This window comes from Thamnophis elegans, chromosome 1 (genome assembly GCF_009769535.1).
Source record: "Thamnophis elegans isolate rThaEle1 chromosome 1, rThaEle1.pri, whole genome shotgun sequence".
Classification (NCBI taxonomy): Eukaryota; Metazoa; Chordata; class Lepidosauria; order Squamata; family Colubridae; genus Thamnophis; species Thamnophis elegans.
Genome location: NC_045541.1, coordinates 67266252 through 67288844, shown reverse-complemented (window position 1 = coordinate 67288844; position 22593 = coordinate 67266252). Strand labels below are relative to the sequence as shown.

Sequence of the window (22593 nt, the reverse complement as noted above, 5' to 3'; positions counted from 1 at the left end):
GAGAAGCGAATGAAAGTATTTATTTCTCATTCTGCTTAACACTCAAGATTGTTACATTGTATTATATTAGTATGTAAAAGAACCATGTGACTTATCTGGAATCAGCTAAATCAGCAAACCAGTGAATGAAAACATTCCAAGGAAATTTGCATTGAAAATACTAAGCAAAAATGAACTTCCATTTGAGTGACACACCACTGTGGTACCTATATTTTTAAAAATCCTCATGAATGTTTAAATACAACCAAAAGAAAATTGGAGCCTGCGCTAATTAACTGCACTGAAATTCATTTTTTAGTATCATAAAAGCAAAGTATCATAACAAGGTAGTGACACCAAAAATTAACAAAATAGCTTCCTCAGGCTTGTGTGAATCCTAGATTTAAAAATTATTGCTTGAATCTGCTTCTGATTTAAAGTTAATTGAATCTCTAAGCATTATTAAGCTTCAGTGATTTTCTAAATATGTACACATATTCATAAGTAATTTAACCTAATTATATTTCTCAAGTCTTGAATTTATTTTCATTTTGAACTAGTAGAAATATCCTAAGAGTTTTAAAAATGTAAAAAGTAAATCAATCTCTCTCTCTCTCTCTCTCTCACACACACACACACACACACACATACACACACACACACACTTCATTGAACATTAGGAATGCTAAATATTTTTTAATTCTGTACTCAAATCCTTTAACTTCCCTGACCAAACTCTCAAACAGTTCTTTTAAAACTTACCAGAAGGTAGGAAATATTTATTGTGGTGTTTCAGTAATTCAAAAAGGCATATATAATTAACTGAGAACCAGAAACTAGATGTACATTTTCAACTCAGTTTCTGCATACATTCTAAATAAAGTTTCAATAACTGAAATATCATCCATTTTTCTTGAAAAGAAGCAGGACTTCTTAGAACCTCAGAAACTCAATTATGTCCAAGGGAGAAAACAGTTTCGTGCAAATGTGTCATTTTTCTGCTTTTCAGAAAAATATATGAATAAAAGGTTTTGATATATATTACCATCCATTGGGATCAAAAAACGGGATTTTTAAAGAAGCATGGAAACTCATTCTTTCAGTTTTGTTGCTAAAAGTACACAGTATAAGGCACCAGATCATTAGAGAGGAAAAGCATCTTAAAACCTTACCTGACAGTAAGGAGTTAATTGCCCAGGAAGTAATACATGGGTTTGTGAAGTTGGGTGTTAGTGCATATCAGTAGAATCATCCCAATATTCCCTAACACCGCAATGAAATAAATTGAGAGGAAGATAAAAAAAAGAACAAGCTGCATTTTGGGATTGTCTGTGAATGTCAAACAGGTATTTCCAATTTTGGATGGTGCCTGATTGGATCATGTGGTGGACATGTGGTGCTGGGCAGGAACAGGGACTCTTTTGGGTGGGGAAAATCTGGAAACTTTCAGATTCTGGTTTGGAGATACCTCCCAGTCAACTCATTGCAGCTGCAGAGCAAAACAGCCTTGACTTTCTGAGAAAGAATATTATTTTGACTATATATCACCCATACTCTATGTAATCCCCCGCCCATTTTCCCAAAGTAGAAAATGTGGCAGGCCTGAAGACCCAAATGTAAAAGATGGCTTCCATGTCTGACATGTCCATTGACAAACTCAGTAACCTAGATTTGTGATACGGGTTTCTTTATACCAGCAATCGCCTTGAATCCAGATCCTTCAAATATATAATTGCTGTAGTCTGTAGATCACATGACTTGTCATATGTCATATGTTCCGTGGTGAAATTTGAGAAGCACATTTTGATTGATTCCATATTATTGCCACTCAACAATTAGAACTAGAATTTCATCGTTGATTTTTTTACCATTACATTTCAATATATATATTTAAGTGTACATGATCTCCTGTCTACCACAGATGAACTGCTGAAATAATTGTGAGCAGAAATAAGAAGTTTACTCATCCGCCAGTACTATTGGTGGGATTTTTTAAAAAAAAATGATGTACATGGGATTTCAAGTTAGAGAGCATTATCAACATGTGAAAAATGCAGGCCTTTGTAAACATATCCTTATACAGGTGAGCCAATCAGATTATCTTCCCTACAAGATGGATAGAGCCCATACAAAGGGAATTAATCAGCTGAATCTCAAAGAAGCCATTGTCTGGACTGAATGCCTGACTGGCACTACTGATGAAAATTTGGAATTAATATAGCAATTTCTCAAACCTGCTTCAGGTTCTGCACAGGAGACATGCAGATTCATAATATTATGTTGAAATGTCTTTAGGCTTATTTATTGACATATCATAGTCCTTTGGAATATTTTACTCCAGAGGTGAGGTTGGCTCCCACCCTTCTATCCTTCCATAGGAGCCTGAAGAGAGGGTTTGGGGCCTAACAGAGGAGCATCACATTGGAGATGGTTGTTCAATTAAGAACAACCACACACACACACACACACACACACACACACACGCATGCGCACGCACGCACGCACACACACACACACTGTTCCCTCCGTCTCCATCTTTTAACTATATTTTATCTTGATTGGTGTTTCTATTTTGATTCCTTTAAATATATTTATATGTTTTAATGCTGGAAGTTGCCCAGTCGTTTGTTATGAGATGATGGCAAATAAATTAAATCAAACAATCAATAGTCATTAGCTATTTCTTTTTTACTTACTAGTACTTGCTTTTAACATTTGTTCTTATGCAGCCTGTATTAAAGCCTACTGTATTTCTCAAGGATTGGTCATGATTTCAGAGCTTGTGATCAACTGGTCAAGATGCACTTGAATGCAGATGATTTTCTTCATTTGTTACCTGAAATTGCCATTGTTTTCTTGAGAAAGGAAAAAAGAGGACAATGTATATGGTAATCTTCCATCAGGGGATAAGATTGCAGATTGCCCCATTTTGATAGGAATCCTGACGTTGATTGATAAAATGGCCATTACCACTGGAAAAAAATAGAGACAAAACTTTAGAACTAGTGATTTCAATTTGACAATACAACTTTCAGAAAAAAAACAAATTCCCTAAATGTTATTCACTTGCAACTAAACTGCAATTAAAAAAATTAAATCACAACAAAGCAAGAAAGGTATATTGAAGTCCATCAGGGAACAAATCTCAGATGGTCTCAAAAGACATATAAGATCTTTTTGCCTGCTTACAGAGTCTGTAAGAACAAAAACTCCATCAACCTCAGGTATGTTTGTTAACTCAGGAAAGGATTTTTAGTACATGTACTTGTGCCAAAGTCTTGAATATCTTACAGTTATCATATCTACAAGCCACGGCAATTTATGTGGATTTCATATCTTGACAAAGTTCTAATTCACATTGTTCTCCGAATAACTTGATTACTTTATGAATATATGTTAAGTTATAAATATAAGTGTCTATAATATAATATAGTATATCTCAGTTCAGTATAATATAGGTATTGTATATATGTAGGCATGTGTGTATTTTTATCCTGCTTTTATTATTTTTATACATGATGTTAAGATGATATGATAAGATAAGATAAGATAGTGAACATATTTAATACTCCTTTCTATTTTTCCCCACAATAACAATCCTCCCAATTTCTACCTAAAAAGATGCAATATCTATAAATAGCAATTGTTTATAATTATTTAATTATAATATAGATTTGTAAAAATACAAGAGATATCAAACTGATATTCCATTGATCTTAGCACAGAATACCAATGTTCCACTTTTTTAACCCATGCCTTAAATACCAGAGCAAAATATTCATTTTTAAAATATTAATTAATGCTTAAATCAGTACTTCTCAAGTTTGTTTGTCACCACACCATGAATAAAATTAATGAATTCATTGATGTCAAGGTTGGGAAAAACTAAATACAAAACCTACTTTTAATAACTGAATTTTAATCTGTATATTACAGATAGTGTCCATAATGTGCATTTGTGATTCTGCAAAGTTTGAGAATACTGGATTGAACCATTAAGATTAAGATTTCTTCTGAAGTTGAACTCATGTTAAGATACTAAAATAACAAATTATTGAATATAACAGATGTATTCTGTTATACTGTGCTAAAAAGGATGATTTTCTAGTAATGAGAGAGAAGAGAAAGAGAGAGAGAGAGAGAGAGAGAGAGAGAGAGAGAGATGAATCAATTGTAAAGATCCCTTTACAATGAATCAATTGCAATAAAAGGGGAGATCCTATGTTACAGAAATAAAGTGAGGTATGTGCTACAGTGAAACATTGTGTATGCTATGGTGTGTCCAGTCATTAGAAAGCAAGGAACTCTCAAAGATGCAGTGGTCTTGTACTTTTCATTTTTATTTTTCACAAGTTGGGGGAAAGAAAAGAGATACCTTCTCCCCTCCCCCCAAAATGGTGACAAGTTATTCCCACTTTCTAACTGGATATTTTTCTATGGCATCTGTTTAGAATTGCTAAACTATCATGAGATAGATCATGAGATAGTTTAGCATCTCAGCCAGTTTGTTCATTGTTGTTCTTACCTTTTAAGTAGGAGATATAGGCAGCTCCCCCTTTCTGCTCTTAAGCACTTACAATTATCTAAACAATTCTGTTACTTTTGGATGCTGCCTTACCTGTCTCATGAATGAAAACTGACCTACCAATATTTTAGTACGTAGATTACTAAAACCTCTTATTTGACTCTGGATTTGTGCCAGAATGAAGGACTTCAAATAAGAGATTTTAGTAATCTGTATATTAAAATATTTGTGGGCTACTTTTGTAGGAAAGAATTAATATATAGAGAACTACATCAGATCAGAAGTTATTGCACTCAACTTAGATGTTTTCAGATGAAATTAAATCTATCCATACTTGGGACCATATAAAAATCAGTATTGATTTCAACATATGCAGAAGATACTCTGGAATCAGAAGCAATAATAGTCAATGAAAATAGCTTTTAAAACATATAATCTATAAAATATGACAGTCAAATGCATTAAGTGAAAGAAGAGATATGACAGTGCTTGGAATCTACCAGTGCTCTGAAAGCAGACTTTATTTTATTTTATTTTTAATTCAGAGGCTTCTCAAGAAAGAAGGGGAAAGAAGGTTTATCAGCAATTCAAAATATTTTTAACATTCATTCCATCATCCATTTTTATAAAAAAATAGTCACACACAGCACAGAGCATTAATATGAATTTTCACATGCAATATCTCAGCAAATGAAATAAACGTTAGAATAGTGTATTCACTACCCAGCCTTGTATTTTTGTTTAATGCAAATTTAACGATCATGTAGATCAGATGTGCCCAATATTTTAACTTGCCTGGGCCACATTGAGCGAAGTGGAATTGTCTTATGCCAAATATAAAATGTATAGTGTAGTTAATGTATATAAATAACAAACCTCCTTTATTTTGGGGGGGGGGGTTGTAGGGCTGCATTGCTAGCTGTCCAGGGCCACATGCAGTCCCTGGGCCATGGGTTTGACACGTCTGATTTAGATGAATACAGTGGAAATGTGATCCTAGTCCTTATGGTTATTTTTTATAGAGAAAACCAAGATAGATGGAACTCTAAAGAAAGCAAATTTTCTTTCCTTCCTTTGATAGATTTTTTTTTAAAAAAAAGACATTTCATATTCAGCTAATATTCTGAACCCAGCACCCATTGTGACAGCTCATGGATAAAGGAAATGATTCTATCATTACTGAATTCATTCTTCAGGGATTCACAGACAATCCCAAAATGCAGCTTGTTCTTTTTTTTTATCTTCCTCTCAATTTATTTCATTGCGGTGGTAGGGAATATTGGGATGATTCTACTGATATGCACTAACACCCAACTTCACAAACCCATGTATTACTTCCTGGGCAACCTCCTCCTTTGTTGATCTCTGCTGTTCCTCAACCATTGCTCCTAGAATGCGGATTGATTTATTAAGTGAAAGTAAAGGATTTCCTACAATGCCTGTGCTACACAGCTCTTTTTCTATGTGTTCTTGTAGACATAGAGTGTGTTTGTTGGCTGTGATGGCCTATGATAGGTATGTGGCCATCTGCAATCCACTTCTCTATTCAGCAACAATGACCAAAACACTCTGCCAACAATTGATTGCTTTTGCATATTGCATAGGCTTAATGGATACAATAGTATACACTTCCTCTACATTCCTACTCACATTCTGCAGGTCAAATCTTATTAATCACTTCTTTTGTGATATGCCTCCACTATTTGTACTCTCCTGTTCTGACACCTCTGTTAATGAGCTTGTGCTGCTTATCATTGATGGCTTCATCGAAGCATGCAGCATTTGTATGAGTCTTATATCCTATGTTTATATTGTGGTTACAATCCTAAGAATGCACTCCTCCGAGGGCAGGCGCAAGGCATTTTCCACCTGTGCTTCTCACTTGGCAGCTGTTGGGATATTCCACGGGACCATAGTCTTCATGTACATCCGGCCCACCTCCAGCTATTCCATGGACCAAGACAAATGGGCCTCTATGTTCTACACGGTCGTGATCCCCATGCTCAACCCTTTGATCTACAGCCTGAGGAACAAGGAGGTGAAAGATGCTCTGATAAAATCAGTGGGCAATGTATGGACTTTTAAAGACAGAAAACCAAAATAAATGTAAGCGACAATGTCATTCAGTAATAATCTCTGACCTTCTAAAGAGGAATAACATCACTGGGTAAAAGAAATACATTGTATCATAATGTTCTGTGACCTTTTATACTTCTGAATATTATCTCAATAACAATCACAATTTATTTAACATAGTAGACTTAACTAACAATAGTCTCAATCCTGCTGAACCACTTTTTCAGTTTAATCAGATAAACTTTGCACTTCTGGCTCTTAGCCACTTCCCAGGATCTTCAGCCACCAACATTGGTAGCATAGCAAGAGTCCACAAAATGAGAGTTCCTAGTTTCATAAAGCAAGATGGTTAATTGTATGATTAAAACCCTGTATAATTTTTGATTGTGGAAAACCCAAGGCTGAAAGCCTATATAAGCATTCAGAGTTCTACACAAGTAAATTAAAAGTTGTTATTAGTTCTGAATTTGTCATGTTGCAAGTAGTTTAACATGTAATAAACCAAATATTTCAGTCAGATTTGATATTTACCATACTTTTCATCTTTATGTTCAAAATTCTCCTATTCTTTCTGGGGGGGAGAAAGACTATCAGTTCAGTTAACCTTGTTCAGTCTACGACAATATTAATTAGAAGGCATGGGATTTGGAGTCCAACATATAAAGAGGGATACATATCTGAAGAGTTGTATTAAGGCGTATCCAATCAAAATAAATAAAATAAAATATTTTTTTTAAAATCTGAGTTTCTCTCCCTCAATGTAGGATAATTTCTATAATTTACAAAGCTTAAGAAATCCTGAGCTGGAATAATGAATTGATTTCTATAAAATTCTTATAGAACTCTACAAGTTGAAGCAGTTGATAGAGCTGTATTAAAAAGTGAGATACAAATAGGAAAAACATATTAAATATTCAAGGCAACAAAAAGATTGGAGCATTTTACATTGGGAAAAAACCCTCAAGGAGACAGGGTCACAAAAGTATTTTGCTAACTTTGGCAGAGAAACAATTTTCACTCTTTTTCATAACACCAGAACTGATGATCCTTCAGCAATAAGACCTTTTAGACCAGTGGTATCAAAGTCGATTTCATTTAGGGCCACATCAGGGTTGTGTTTGACCTCAGGGTTGGGAGGCATGGCCAGGGTGGGTGTGGCCAACTCAACATCACTCATGCTGGGGGCAAGTGATACTGCTTCTTAACATTGCCAGTGAAAACAGGCTCCCAAGCTCCATTTTCAACTGTAACGGTCTCCTGTAACCCTCTGCCAGAGAAAACAGGGCTTGGAAAGATCCACCTGTTTTCACAGGCAGAGGCACCATGGGCCAGTCCTTCGCTGTTTTCAGGATGGCACCACAGGCCAGATCTAAGCACTCTGTGGACTGCATCTGCCCCCCCCCCCGGCCTTGAGTTTGACATCCGTCTTTTAGATAGATCAATGAAACTACTCCTATACATTATGTAATTAATTTCCACCAAAAGCATTGAAAATTATATAAATTAATAGAGGATAGGGCTGAGAACAGTTATTTGAGAATTTTAGCCTTTAGCACACACACACACATCCAATATAAGCCTCAACATCTTCTGATGAAGACATAATACATTTTTTCTTATGCTACATACAATCTCCTTATAGGCTTCTATTTGATGGCACTGAAAGATATTTGATCTTCTCATGGTCTTATTATGATCAGCCTTGGTCATGTTTGTTTTATTCAGATCTCCACTAGAGCTGGGTAGCCAATAAATTTAAATAAAGTAATTAATGAATTAGAAATAAATCTCTTATCAGAATTATTGCATATCTCTTCATTATTTCACTTCAGAACCTCATACATCTTCTAGGAACTCAATCTTTAATTAGAAGCAGCCAGTAGTCTGGACCAGCGATCTTAGGCAGGAATGGAGTTTCCCAAATAGCTGGTATGAATGGCACTCAGAGTTAAGCCATAATGGCCATGACAGGGGCAAAGTGCATCATGGAGATGTTAACAAGAGAGAAATATGTTATGGAAACATTGGGAATAGATTCAGGAAGATACTTGGCACATTTCCATTCAAAAGTGGCAGTGCTAATGAGCTCATGGTTTTGTTCCCATAATAACCAACAACACTACTATCTTTAGTACATGGGTGGCCATCAGCAGCAGCAGCATTATCATCATCATAATCATTATATTTCTATAACTTAATTTGATGCGACACTGTCAATAAAACTATTAAAAGTATGGTATGTTAATATGTTATAACTGGTCTCTTCATTTAGGATGCAATCTGCCCATTCCATTGGTCTTATGCCAAGGGACAAGAGAAATTCATCTACTTCTGTGCTGCCTAATTGGGCCCGGGTTGCTTTTGTTTTTTTCTTCAAAATTTCACAGGAGAACTAGCCTAATCATTTTTGGAGATGCAAAGTTTACATATGTTCCTCTGGGTAGAGTTCAGTTCCTGATTAATAAAATTGTATACTTTCTGAACCAATACCTTGTATGTTTATAAACTGATTTTAATCTCTTCACATGGAAAACTTTGTTTGAGAGTTTTTCTTATACCCAGGCTCTATCACTCTAAGGCTGGATGCACATCCCTCTGATCTAATGGTGACACGAGAGGGGCGAAAAAAACCTTATAAATTATCTAGAAAACACTAGAGCTCAGCAGATCTCCACTGGAGGGAACTCTTGTATCCTCCATTCTCAGACAATCTAGTAAATCCTAAAAGGCTTGTGCTGCCTTGATAGCTTTGCTGTGTCTCCTTCAACAGGTCACACAAAGCTAGGAATTACTTGCACCATCTTTCACTTCTTGAGATGTTCCTGGGTTTAATTCTTTGGAAAGTGGTTTTAGTGAGTCTCACAGGCTTTTGCAAGATACAACATACATACCCTCAAGCTATATCAGCCACTGAGCACCCGGTTAATTTTCTTTGTAGCAAAGGTTTATCCAGGGAGGATAAACCTGTAGCAGGGAGGTGACACGGGGCTGGATCCAGGCGGTTGTTGCGCCTCCCTTCGGGAGGGGGTCTTTCCCCCGCATTAAAGGCGGCGGTGGTGAGACCCCTCCTGAAGAAATCATCTTTGGATCCAGCCGTCCTAAACAACTATCGTCCAGTCTCCAACCTCCCCTTTGTGGGGAAGGTTGTTGAGAAGGTGGTGGCCTTTCAGCTCCAGCGGTCCTTGGAGGAAATCAGTTATCTAGATCCATTCCAGTCTGGCTTCAGGCCTGGCTACAGCACGGAAAACCGCTTTGGGTCGCATTGACCGATGATCTCTGGAGAGCCAGGGATGGAGGTCTTGCCTCCATCCTAGTACTCCTTGACCTCTCTGCGGCTTTCGATACCATCGACCATGGTATCCTTCTGCGACGACTGCGGGAGGTGGGGGTGGGAGGCACTGTCTTACGGTGGTTCTCCTCTTACCTCTCGGACAGGTCGCAGTCGGTGTTAGTCGGAGGGCAGAGATCGACCCCTAGGCCCCTAACATATGGGGTGCCGCAGGGTTCGGTCCTGTCCCCCCTTCTCTTTAATATCTACATGAAACCGCTGGGTGAGATCATTCGACGGCACGGGATAAAATACCACCAGTATGCGGACGATACACAGCTGTATCTGTCCGCCCTGTGCCAACTCAATGAAGCGATGGACGTGATGAGCCAGGGCCTTGATGCTGTTGGGAGACTGGATGGAGGTTAACAAGCTTGTACTCAATCCAGATAAGACCGAGTGGCTGCTGTGCTTCCCTCCCACTAATTGGCCAAGTGATCCATCTCTCAGGCTGGGGGGTCAAATAGTACGCCCCTCAGATAGGGTCCGCAACTTGGGAGTCCTCCTGGACCCACAGCTGACTTTTGAACATCATTTGTCAGCTGTGACCAGGGGGGCATTTGCCCAGGTTCGCCTGGTGCACCAGTTGCGTCCCTACCTGAACCGGGAGGCTCTCACAACAGTCACTCGTGCCCTTGTGACCTCTAGGCTGGAGTACTGCAACGTGCTCTACATGGGGCTGCCCTTGAAGAGTATTCAGCGACTTCAGCTTGTCCAAAATGCAGCCGCGCGAGCGATCATGGGTGCGCCTCGATTCACCCACGTAACATCTATCCTCCGCGAGCTGCACTGGCTGCCTGTTGATCTCCGGGTGCGCTTCAAGGTGCTAGTTGTCACCTACAAAGCCCTTCATGGTATTGGATCTGGGTACTTGAGAGACCACCTACTGCCAATTACCTCCACTAGACCAATAAGATCCCATAGACTAGGCCTCCTCCGAATTCCATCAGCCGGCCAATGTCGACTGGCAACTACCTGGAGGAGGGCCTTCTCGGTGGCTGCTCCGACCCTCTGGAATGAACTCCCCGTGGAGATTCGTACCCTCACCACCCTCCAGGCCTTCCGCATAGCCCTTAAAAGCTGGCTGTTCCGACAGGCCTGGGGCTAAAGACTTGCAACCCCACTCGAATGGTATGACTGTTGTGCTTTTTAATGGTGTATGGTTTTCATGTTTGTAACTTGTCTGTTTTTCCCCTCCCTTGAATTGTGAGCCACCCTGAGTCCCCTCAGGGAAAAGGGCGGCATACAAATAAAGTAAAATCTAAATCTAATCTAAATCTAATCCAAGATCTATTCAAGAACTCCTGAGAAAACTAAACAATTCCTTTCCCATCATTATTGAAATTTGAAATTTAATAAAATTTGTATGCGGCCCAATCCCGTAGGACTCTGGGCGGCTTACAGAAACAAGATAAAAAACATTTAAAAATTTAAGAATAAAAATACAGTTATTAAAATTACACACTATCCATTCTGTCTAGGTGGGGCTGGACATTAATCAACAGCCCCAGGCCTGCCGGAACAGCAGGTTTTGGTGGCTTTTCGGAAGGCCGGGAGAGTTGTAAGGGTCCGGAGAGCACTAGACTTTTGAGAAACAGCATTGACTAGATACTATTACAATGCCAAGAAAGTCCTGCCATGGAATAATGAACATTTTTTTATGAATTTGCAATAGATCTCTACAATTAGCAGTAACTATAAGGCTAGTTCTTATATTTTAGTCATTGCATCTCAAGGATACAATCTTGAGTCTTCTTGAGGCTGATAGTCCTAAAATACAGGGTAGCAACATTGTCAGATTCAAGGTCGAAGTCATATTCTGAATTGTGATTCATAACACTTGCATATAAAACTTATTTTGCAAAGACAGAACAAAATTCACAGTGCCATAAAAGTTGTTGATCCAAAGATTCCTAATAGCTAAAAAGAATTAACAAGTAATTCTTGTTATTAGGAAAGGAAATTGCAAAGATACCCTGTTTCCCCAAAAATAAAACCTCCCCAGATAATAAAGCCAATTGGGCTTTTGAGTGCATGCGCTAAAATAAGTCCTCCCCCAAAATAAGCCCTCCTCGAAAATATTGCAACACAGCAGCAGCCAGGAGGTGACCACACTTGCCACCTACTGCACCTCAAAAATAATAAGACCTCCTTGAAAATAGGCCAAGCGCTTATTTCAGGGGTCAAAAGAAAAAAAGATCCTGTCTTATTTTCGGGGGAAACATAGTAATTAGAAAAGAAAGTATGCAACTTCAGTTTGAGTGGATATGGATTCCTCTCATCTCCCAGAGGTCTAAAGCTGAGGGTGACTCCTGTCCTTGTGAGGAGCAACTATCTGGAGCATTTGTGGACAGTGACGTGCGGTGAGCTTTATGGCTGGTGGGCAGCAAGTTTTTTAGACTTGTGGACTTCAACTCCCAGAAGTCCACAGCCAGGCATGCTCAGTTCCATTTAAAGCGACAGCATTTTCCCCCTCGCAAAATAAGTTTCCCATTCTTTTCTTCTCCCTCACCCTCCTTCCTCCCTCTCTCCCTCCCTCCCCCCTCTCTCAAACAGACACACACAGAGAGAAGTTGGATCCCTCTCTCACTCACTCACTCTCAAACAAACACAAACACAGAAGTTGGATTGGATATATTTTCCAAAGGCTTGAAAGCAGCTCCTCTGCCATACCCCCTCCCCCGCCATTCCCCTGCTGCCTTCTGATCAGAGCCTTTGATTGCAGGTGGAGCCACGTTGCCTTTTCAAACTTGTAATCATATACTTTTATCCAGCTTTTGTGTGTGTGTGTGTGTGTGTGTGTTTTTGAAAAGGCACGTGGCTCTGCATGCAATCAAACTTTTTGAATTCCTCCCCCTCCCCCCACACAAGCACCTTTTCCAGCTGTTTCAGAGCGGATTCACTCGGCTTTTGGCTGCCCTCATGAAAGAAAAAAAGCTTCTAAAAATGCCCTCTACAGGAGGCGAGAGAACCACGTGCCTCCTTTGCATAAGAAATTTTCGTCTTTTAACCCTTGCTTACTCTGCTCAAGTGAGCATAAAGCTAGAGTAAAGGAGTCCCGTAATTCTCCTCGCCTCCCACTGCAGTTAAGCACTAAGCAGAGTCATCCACTGTGACTCTGGCAGCAACTACCTCAGCCTTTTCCTTTTAATTATTCTTTTCTTTTCCTCATGACGCTGGTGAGGCCCCACCTCCCCTGACTGTACGTCCCTGTGATGATGATGTTGAGTATGAATGTCTGCAAGCAATAAACTAAGCTCAGAGATCACCAAGGACTCTACATTTCAACCCTGAGCTACAAAGATTCTCTTCCATTAGATCTCATCTTGCAAATTTTAAACATGGGGGGGAAAATTATTTTCCTACAGTGTTTCCTATGTGGCAAGTTGGTGATCTTCTTCATTTTTTTCAACAACTAGGATGATAAAATATTGAATTAAATTGAATTCTTCGGCTAAAGGGGATACCACGGTGGATACAATTTTCCCAGGGAAAACCTTCATGTAGGATTTTTTTCTTGTATCTGCTGTTTCAAGTTTATAAAAATGCAAAATAAGCAGATGAGGACCACAACATATATGAGGAAACCATGGGGATTTAGAGTAAAGGTTTGCCATTTGCCTTTGGTATTAGAACTATGATATCCTTATTTTGGTGGCATGAGGGCACCTTTTGTCCCCCTTCATATTTAAAAGTGCCCATTTCTTGTGTGGCCATATAAGGCTTACCCCTAGCACCTATCCACAGCTAGATAAAATATTAAGGCCATGTCATGAAACACTGATTGTGATGACTTTGACTGCTACACATATATATATCCAGGATCCCAATCCTTGTGCTGAGGCGTTGAGTAGTTGAGGTGCTGAGTAGCGGAGGGGCTGAGGTGCTGAATTGCGGAAGTGTTGAGAAGCTAAGGTGCTGAAGTGCAGAGGTTCTGAAGTGCGGAAGGTTCTGAGGTGCTGAAGTGCTAATGTGCGGAAGTGCTGAAGTGCTGAGGTTCTGAGGTGCTGAAGTGCTCAGGCACGGAAGTGCTGAGGAGCTGAGGTGTGGAGGTACTGAAGTGCTGAGGATGCTGAAGTGCTGAGGAGCTGAAGTGCGGAGGTGCTGAATGTGCGGAGGTGCTGAAGTGCGGAGGTGTTGAGGAGTTAGGTGCTGAAGTGCGGAGGTTCTGAAGTGCGGAGGTTCTGAGGTGCTGAAGTGCTGAAGTGCTGAATGGCTGAGGTGCTGAGGTGCTGAGGTGCTGAAGTGCTCAGGCACTGAAGTGCTGAGGAGCTGAGGTGCGGAGGTATTGAAGTGCTGAGGTACTGAAGTGCTGAGGTACTGAAGTGCTGAGGTGCTGAAGTGTGGAGGTGTTGAGGAGTTAAGGTGCTGAGTGCGGAGGTTCTGAAGTGCGGAGGTTCTGAGGTGCTGAAGTTCTGAAGTGCTGAGGTGCTGAGGTGCTGAAGTGCTCAGGCACTGAAGAGTGCTGAGGAGCTGAGGTGCGGAGGTATTGAAGGCTGAGTTACTGAAGTGCTGAGGTACTGAAGTGCTGAGGTGGCTGAAGTGTGGAGGTGTTGAGGAGTTAAGGTGCTGAAGTGCGGAGGGTTCTGAAGTCTTAGTTCTGATGTGCGAAGTTCTGAAGTGCGGAGGTTCTAGTGCTGAAGTTCTGAAGTGCTGAGGTGCTGAGGTGCTGAAGTGCTCAGGCACTGAAGTGCTGAGGAGCTGAGGTGCGGAGGTTTGGAAGTGCTGAGGTGCTGAAGTGCTACAGATCTGAAGTGCGGAGGTGCTGAAGTGCTGACTTCTGAGGTACGGAAGTGCTGAGGAGCTGAGGTGTGGAGGTGCTGAAGTGCTGAGGAGCTGAAGTGCTGAGGAGGTGAAGTGCTAAGGTGCTGAGGTGCTAACTTGTGGAGGACCAGGCGGATCCGGGTAAGGACACACTTCTGGAATTATGGTCCAGGGGTCACAGGTCCACACTTCTAGAGCTGAGATGTCATTGCCCCCCTTGCACCAGCCTTGATGACATTTTGCTTTCAGTATTAGTGAAATTTTGGGGGGAGGGGGCGACAACCTTGGTGGATGTCTGTAAAAATCCTGTTGCCAATCCCCATTTTAAAGGCAGATAAATCATAGAATCAATATAGAGTATCAAGAAGACCTCTGCTATTTGTCGACCTCCGTTCTGATCAAAGTTTGAAGAAAAAAAGCTTGAAACCTCAATAGCTGAGCTTGTTTTGCATATGAAGCTTTCATCACTATTGCAAATTTTGTTGATGCAATTGTGATGTCATGCGACCTCCCAAAAAAGGTACTGTGAGGAAGTAACTTGTTGGGATACCTTTGCAGATTGGCATTTGGGAACAAAGTGAAAACTTTTCCCACATACTAAATAAAAAAATGTACCTCTAGAAATTGTTTTGAATTGTTTGGGTCTGTTGTGGTATGAAAGATAAAAACGTTCTTTGAATTGACAGGCTCTTCATGGGGAATATTGACGGCCAGTTATATAGATCATTTCAATTAGTTCTCAGATCCATGGCTGCATCGCAGTGGTGGGATTCAGCCAGTCCGCCCCTATCCAGGAGAACCAGTTGTTAACTTTATGAGCAGTTCGGAGAACCAGTTGTTGGAAGAAATCTTCTTTTGTTTTTTTCCCATTTTACAGGGCTAATCCTGTAAGGAAGGCAGGAAGGAAGGAAACATTATGGTATTGTTTCTAGCCTAATATTTATTGCCCTCCTTACAGAAACTGCCTCTCTGGTTAACCCTAATTACATTGTAACAGCTAAGGTGAAGCCCCCATCGACCTGAGTGATATTGAGTTGGCCACACCCAAAGAGTCACATGACCACCGAGCCCCGCCTAACCAGCTGGTCATTAGGGAAGAGAACCGGTTGTTAAATTATTTGAATCCCATTACTGCTGCATCCCCTACATTGTAGGATTTACATTTTTAAAGCAATGTTAATTTTGATGTTACCTGTTATAATCTGTTAATGTTTTATTTCATTTAGCTGCCTAGTGTTGCCTTTAGGTCAGATGGGCCACATATAAATAGGAAAATTGAATTATGTGGGGTTTAGATAGGTAGGTTGTAACTTCTAGAAACACTTGAAGGGGTTGAAATAGCCTGGGGAACAGGAATGTCTCTCACATGTTGAATCGTCTATCCATCTGCTTTCATGAAAAAGATCATAAACTTCCTCTGTAAGTCATAGGAGATTGAAAAGTAGCTTAAGGTTATGGGACCTTATCAATTGGAATAGAAATGCCAAATATTTAGTTGAAAGAAAAAAAGGAAAGGGGAAACTGCTGGGGAGGGAAGGGCAACGCTTGCCCTAAAGGATCAGAGTAGAGGAATTTGAGGGCAAATGTAATTAACCAATCATGCCCTATTCTAGACGTTGTCTCTCAAGTTTACATTCCAATTTTTGAAATAAAAATGCCAAAACTATTCTGCCTTGTCACCTATTTCTTTACCTTCTAGTTTCCATCACTGATTTTGCGATGGAAAACGATCGGTTGAGAAAATTAAGAAAAAAGATGAGGTGTCTCCAAAAGAGGTAAGAGAAAATATTTGTTCATAGGCTGTCACAATAAACATGTGATAGAATCAGGGGTGGGATTCAGCCTGTCCGTACCTATTCGGGAGAACCGGTGGTTAACTTTCTAAGCAGTTCAGAGAACCGGTGTTGGAAGAAATCTGATTTTGTTTTTTTCTTTACAGGGCTAATCCTGTAAGGAAGGCAGGAAGGAAACATTCTAGTGTTGTTTCTAGCCTAATCTTTATTGCCCTGCTTACAGAAACTGCCTCTCCGGTTAACCCTTATTACATTGTAACAGCTAAGGCAAAGCCCCCATCGACGTGAGTGACATTGAGTTGGCCACACCCACCTAAACCATGACCCCCAAGCCCTGCCTACCCATCTGGTCATTAGGAGAGAGATCCGGTTGTTCAATTATTTGAATCCCACCACTGGATGGAATGTATAGAAATTTAAGAAAGACAGACAGGCAGATTAGGTAGTTCGAGACAGACAGAAAGAATATTAATTGTGGTTTCTGTTAGCCTTAAATGACTTCCATGAGGGGGGCCTGAAACTCCCCATCCATTCCATCTTGGAATATACTTGTCTCTCATTTTTGTTTCTTCTACTGTTACTGCGATCAAGATGACTAAATGAACAAACTGGAAATGTATCAGCAAGTATTTATTGTTTTGGTTTTCCAGAACTTCTTTGGCCTTTTTGGAGTGAGTGACATACTGTTTTACTAATGGACTACGGTATTCCAACGTGAGCTTCATAACCAATGAACCCTTGTCATCAACAATTTTTTTATTGTGGACTTCCATTTGGGTGTTCCACATATCCCGGCTGATTCTACTCTGATAGGAGGTCTTTATGGTCACCCTGGAGAGGTGGTGAAGAAGCGAGGGATTACTTGTTGATTCCGGGAGAAAGGCAGCTCTCCTGCTTGATCCCAGGAGCCCTCCCGACCGGTGGAGAAGAGGGACAGCCATTATGACTGGAATAAAGCTGGAGCAACCGAGCTGGAGTCATGTGAACAGAGGATTGGAACTGGGTCAGACGATTTTCAACTTCTTTTGAGACGCACCTAAATGAAAGAAGTTTTAAAAGTCTCCAAAGTGCAGAAAGTGGCAACTTAATACACGGAGATAAATTATAGACCCAAAAGAGAAATCACATTTTGATGGAAGAATATGGAGTTTTACGATATAGAAAGACTGAACTGGAATTTAGTTGCTGTTAAAAGTGACTTTGATTTGCCTACAATATTGTTTGACTGTTGGAAGAAATTGTAAAAAGAATGATTGAAGCATCTGTTAAGGGCATCCAGAATCTCAAATAATCTAAGGAATCAAAAACAAGAATGGGGTAGACGAAGGAGAGAGAGATTTGGGTAGAATTTGCTTGCTCTGAAAGAAACTGAAGGATGGGTGGATGTCTTCAAACTTTAGCAAGTTCCAGGCAGCCTGGTTCTACTGCATCCAAAACAGCAGCTGGACGGAGATCCTTGGACCTGATGGTGTGGCAGCATGAATGGATTTCCACAAAAATTGCAGACTACAGGAATCCTTTCAGCAGTTCCCAAAAGGCTGCACAGCCGTTTGCACTACTCAGGTGATCCTGAGGATCAGGCAAACATCCAAGTGGTCCAACAACTCTCTAAAAGAATGCAAATGACCAGCTGTCTACAAGGAATATCAATCCTCTCCTTCCCACCATCCAATCAGAGCTGAAGGCGCTTCTTGGATGAGAAGGGAAACATCTTCTAAGACTTGATTGGTTCTTCTATTTAATTTGCCTTCTGCAGGTACTTAATAAAGCCTGAAATCTCCTCATTTACTGGTGTTTTCATTGTGTTTGGATACTCAAGGAACCATTTTCCCGGCCCCTGGGCTGTTGCCTGATACTTGGCAAAAACACACACAGAGACAGACACATAAACATATCTGATTTATCATATCAAATGTATTTTCTTTCAATAACAAAATAAATTTACAATCAAACAAAGGAGACCTACAAACTTTCAGAAGCAATTGTGGCAAGAGGCCAGGATCTCTGGTAAAACAGTCCCTCACCACAAATCAACTGTATTCATAAGGTATCTGGGTCGGTCCACCGAATAGATCTGGCCTTGCGTGGGCATTCCAAAGCAGGCTGCAGCACTACCAAACCATCAAGTCACACTATGGCATATGCCAAGAAGGAAGCGTTGCTTGGTTTTCTGCCCAGTGACCTCCCTGTCTGAGGAAAGATGCTGGAGAGGAGCAGAAGCCCCTTGCCACTTGGTCTGTGAGGGAAGAACCCAGTCTGCTCTCCCCACGGAGTGCATCGTCTCCATGCCTGGAGCAGCCTTCCACCCAAGACGTTTTTCTAGAAACCAGAGTTCTGGGCTGGCTTGCTGATTCCACAGCAAAGACAGCTAGTATTTTGGCCCCAGGAAAGAAAGCCTTCCGTTCCTTTCATTCTAGGTTAAGGTGAAAGAAAAGAGCTCACAAAGGGCACATAATACTGTACTACACCCACTCCTGCCGAATGATCTCACCTAATGGTTTCATCTACTGTTGGGATTAAAAGGGAGCAGCAACAAACTCTGGACACTCAGACCATGCTATTCATATGCTTGCGCAGAGCTTGGAGGCTTTGAATTTCATCATAGGGGAACGGGTCCACCCACCTCAACCCTGGCTCTCAGTGGGGTAAGCTTCCCAAGAGACAGCCGCTAGGCAGTTTGGGTTTTCTCTGGACTCTCAACTATTGCTCCAGGAGTGGCTGGTAACTGCCTTTGCACAGAGCTATCTCCTGCAGCCATTCTTGGACTGAGAGGAATGCTCAGTCTGTTACAAATTGGTCTTTCACAGTTGGAGTCATGCAATGGGCTGTACAGCTAATCTTGCTGTGGAAACTTTCTGGTTTTTTCTTAGGCACAATACAAAGTCCTGGGCATCACTTTTCAAGCCACAAATACAGAGATCCAGGATACGTGCCTCTCTCTGAGGGTACATGCCCATCTGACCATGTCAGATAGGGTGGGTCCCTCTTGGCCCCCTCGCTTAGATGTTGTCACCCAGTGAAACCTAGTTAGCGCATCTTTCCCATAGCTGCCCTGCCCTGTGAAAGAGGATTATGAGATCCAGCAACCTATCTCCATCCCCTTACTGGGTGGTAAGGAGACCGCAAACAGCTGGTTCTTTCCCCAATACATGGGGTAGGTTGAGACTACAGTCCAGAAGGTGTGGTGGTGGAGGACGGGAAATGGTTTCGCAGGTACCGTACGGTACATTTTGTAGTTACTATCATTTTGTTGGCTTTTATATTTTATTGTTATGCACTGACCCATCAGGCATATTGTGTATAAGATGTATGTCCACATCAGTCTCTTAAAATGAATGAGTTCAGATTCTGGGTTCTTTTGGTCTCTGGTATGGTTCCCTGCATTTTGTTTACTTGGATCTGCAGGGAAAGATTTCTGTGGTTTTAAAGACTTATTCTAAAATGGCAAACAACTCTGACCGATTAGCATTGTGTATGTTATAGTTGAGGCCTTTCTGGCATATTGTGTTTTCCAGTAGAGAATGGTCAACTGGATGTGTTGACTATTCATTTGGGCTCATTTGCCTCTTTGTGGAGTTTAGCTTGAGTAGTTTCATTTGGAATTTTGTTTTCCTTTTTTTTTTGCTTAGAGATGGAGTCATGACAGTGTCAACATTTTTGGGTTTGTTCCAGTTACTCCTTGAGGTTGTTTACGGTGAATCACCATAAAACATAAATCAACCAAGTAGCTTAAGAGGACAAACCAGAGGCCATCTACAACATGTGGAATAAGAGCCCTATGTAGGACAGATAGGCAGACTGCGTCCATAAACACCAACTGGCTGTCAGAAGACACATACATACAAAAACCCTTAATCTTACAACACATACACAGACTCAACTATAGTTTCAATTGGGAAACTGTGACCATCCTAGACCAAGCCAAATCCAAAAATGCTCGGGATTTTCAGAGAGATTAGCACAGTGGGAAGGGACCTTGTAGGTCATTTAGTTCAACCCCCCCTCACACACACACAAGCAGGAGACTCTACTCAGATGACAGTTGAGTCCCTTCTTGAAAGCTTCCAGTGATGAAGCTTCCACAACATCTTAAGGCAAGCTATTCCATTGGTTGATTGCTCTCACTGTCAGAAAATGTCTCCTTATTTCCAGTTGAATCTCTCCTTGTTCAGTTTCCATCCATTATTTGTTGTCTGGCCTTCAGGTGCCTTGGAAAACAGCTTGACCCCCTTGTCTCTGTGGCAGCCCCTCAAATATTGGAACACTGCTATCATGTCTCTCCTGGTCCTTCTCTTCACTAGACATTGAGTCATCCAGCAATGGACACATAGAGATAAATCACATTTACACATCATTCAAAAGAGACAATAAAAAAGGCTAAGAAGGAAACAAAAAGAGTAGAATGAATCCTCTCCAGTAGTCTACACCCTTTTAAGCAGGGATTAACACCAAACAACCAAACCGAAAATATCCTAACCAAGGAGAAAATCATACCCCCAACACTGACATGGCAAATTACAAGTAGTCCTCAATTTATGGCCATAATTCAGACTAGAACTTCTACTGTTAAGGAAGGCAGTTGTTAGGTGATTCAAACCCACTTTTATGACTTTTTCCCCCAGGTTCTTAAGTGACAATGGTAGACCAAAGACAAAAAGGGATGACCAAGATTGTATATGACATACACCTAACCTAGAGAGCAGCTCACTGAATCAAAGAGATCCTTGGGAACTAGGAATTATGCCAGTGAGAGCTGGATGATTCAGGAAGATAACCATCAAAGTTAAAGAGTCCTCAGTGATAGCCTATCAAGAAATCTCAAGCCAATGGAATATGTTCGAGGACTGACAATAGCATATTTGGCAAGGAAAAAAAGAAAGAAAGAAAAACAAGAACTATTAGAGGAAGAACTTTAAAAATTGGAAGCGGATCTGCAAAAAGATTTATAGAAAACCAAAATAAGGAAAAGAGGGGAGTCAATGCAAGAAAACATAAACTAATTTGATGACACAAGAAGACATGGTTCAGAAAATTAAAGTAGCTAAACAACTTTTTTTGACAACGCAAACAGCGTGGTTCGCCCACAAACTAAAAAAAAGAAAAAGAGAGTAGAGAATAATGCATTAATTACAAGATGAAAAGGGAAACATACAACACTGGAGGGAAGAAAAAAAAAATATAATACAAAATTTTCTTTAATATTAATGCAGCCATGAAAACATACCCACAAGATAAAATTGAACAATACTTAAATAACATGAATCTTAAAAAAAATGGGGGAGACCAAAAGAGAAATGTTAAATGGAAAAATTACAATGATGGAATTATCAGAGCAGTGAAGATCCCAAAAAAATAACAAAACACCGAGCCCAGATGGAATCCCTGTTGAATTCTATAAGAACTTACAGGAACCAACAGAAACAGTAATTTAAAATTAGCTAAATCTGATTACCTTAATTTGTAATAGATATAGCTGAATAATGACTGATATGGATAGTAATGTATATAATTTGGAACTGGCTGATAGATTGAAGAATACAATTGAAAATTAGCTAAACCTAATTGCTCTTTTTTGTAACAGATATAGTTGAATAATAACTGATATTGATAGTAATGTATATAATGTGGAGTTGATATGATAACTAACAATTGGATATGAGAAAACATTTTTAGATCATACATAAAGAGTATTAACTACAATAATTATCACTATTAAAAAACTAAATAAAATACATACAATCAAATGTTAATCAATACTGGGAAAATGTTATGATATATGATATAATTAAATATTATGTGTTCAGCTAAAATAGGACATGAGGATTTGATGATAATAGAGGATTTTACAAATAAGTAAATGAAATGTCAGCATGTGTTATGGATTAATTCTTTGGCATAGCTAAGGATGAAGGATGTTTAAATAACCATAGGTAATTAAAACTGGAGGTATAATGATGTTGATATGGTAAATATTCGAGTTAAGATATTTGAATTAATATGAGTTAATGGAAGAGAAGCACCAAAGCATGTTGTAACCAGTTGATATACTTCTTTTTTTTTATAATAGATACCTGTGTTTTGTTTTGTTTTCCTGCCTTGTCTCTTGTCGTTTTGTCTTTTTTTTGTAT

The 22593-nt window shown here is 40.0% G+C and overlaps 1 protein-coding gene across 1 annotated transcript; it reads left to right on the top strand.

Moving 5' to 3' along the window:
- The first annotated feature begins 5655 nt into the window (after positions 1 to 5655).
- On the top strand, positions 5656 to 6608 carry LOC116504809 (olfactory receptor 5AR1-like). The gene is given in 6 exon segments (XM_032212028.1): positions 5656 to 5733; positions 5735 to 5854; positions 5856 to 5925; positions 5928 to 5966; positions 5969 to 5989; positions 5992 to 6608. Coding segments are annotated over 6 exon segments (945 nt in total).
- Positions 6609 to 22593: the final 15985 nt, after the last annotated feature.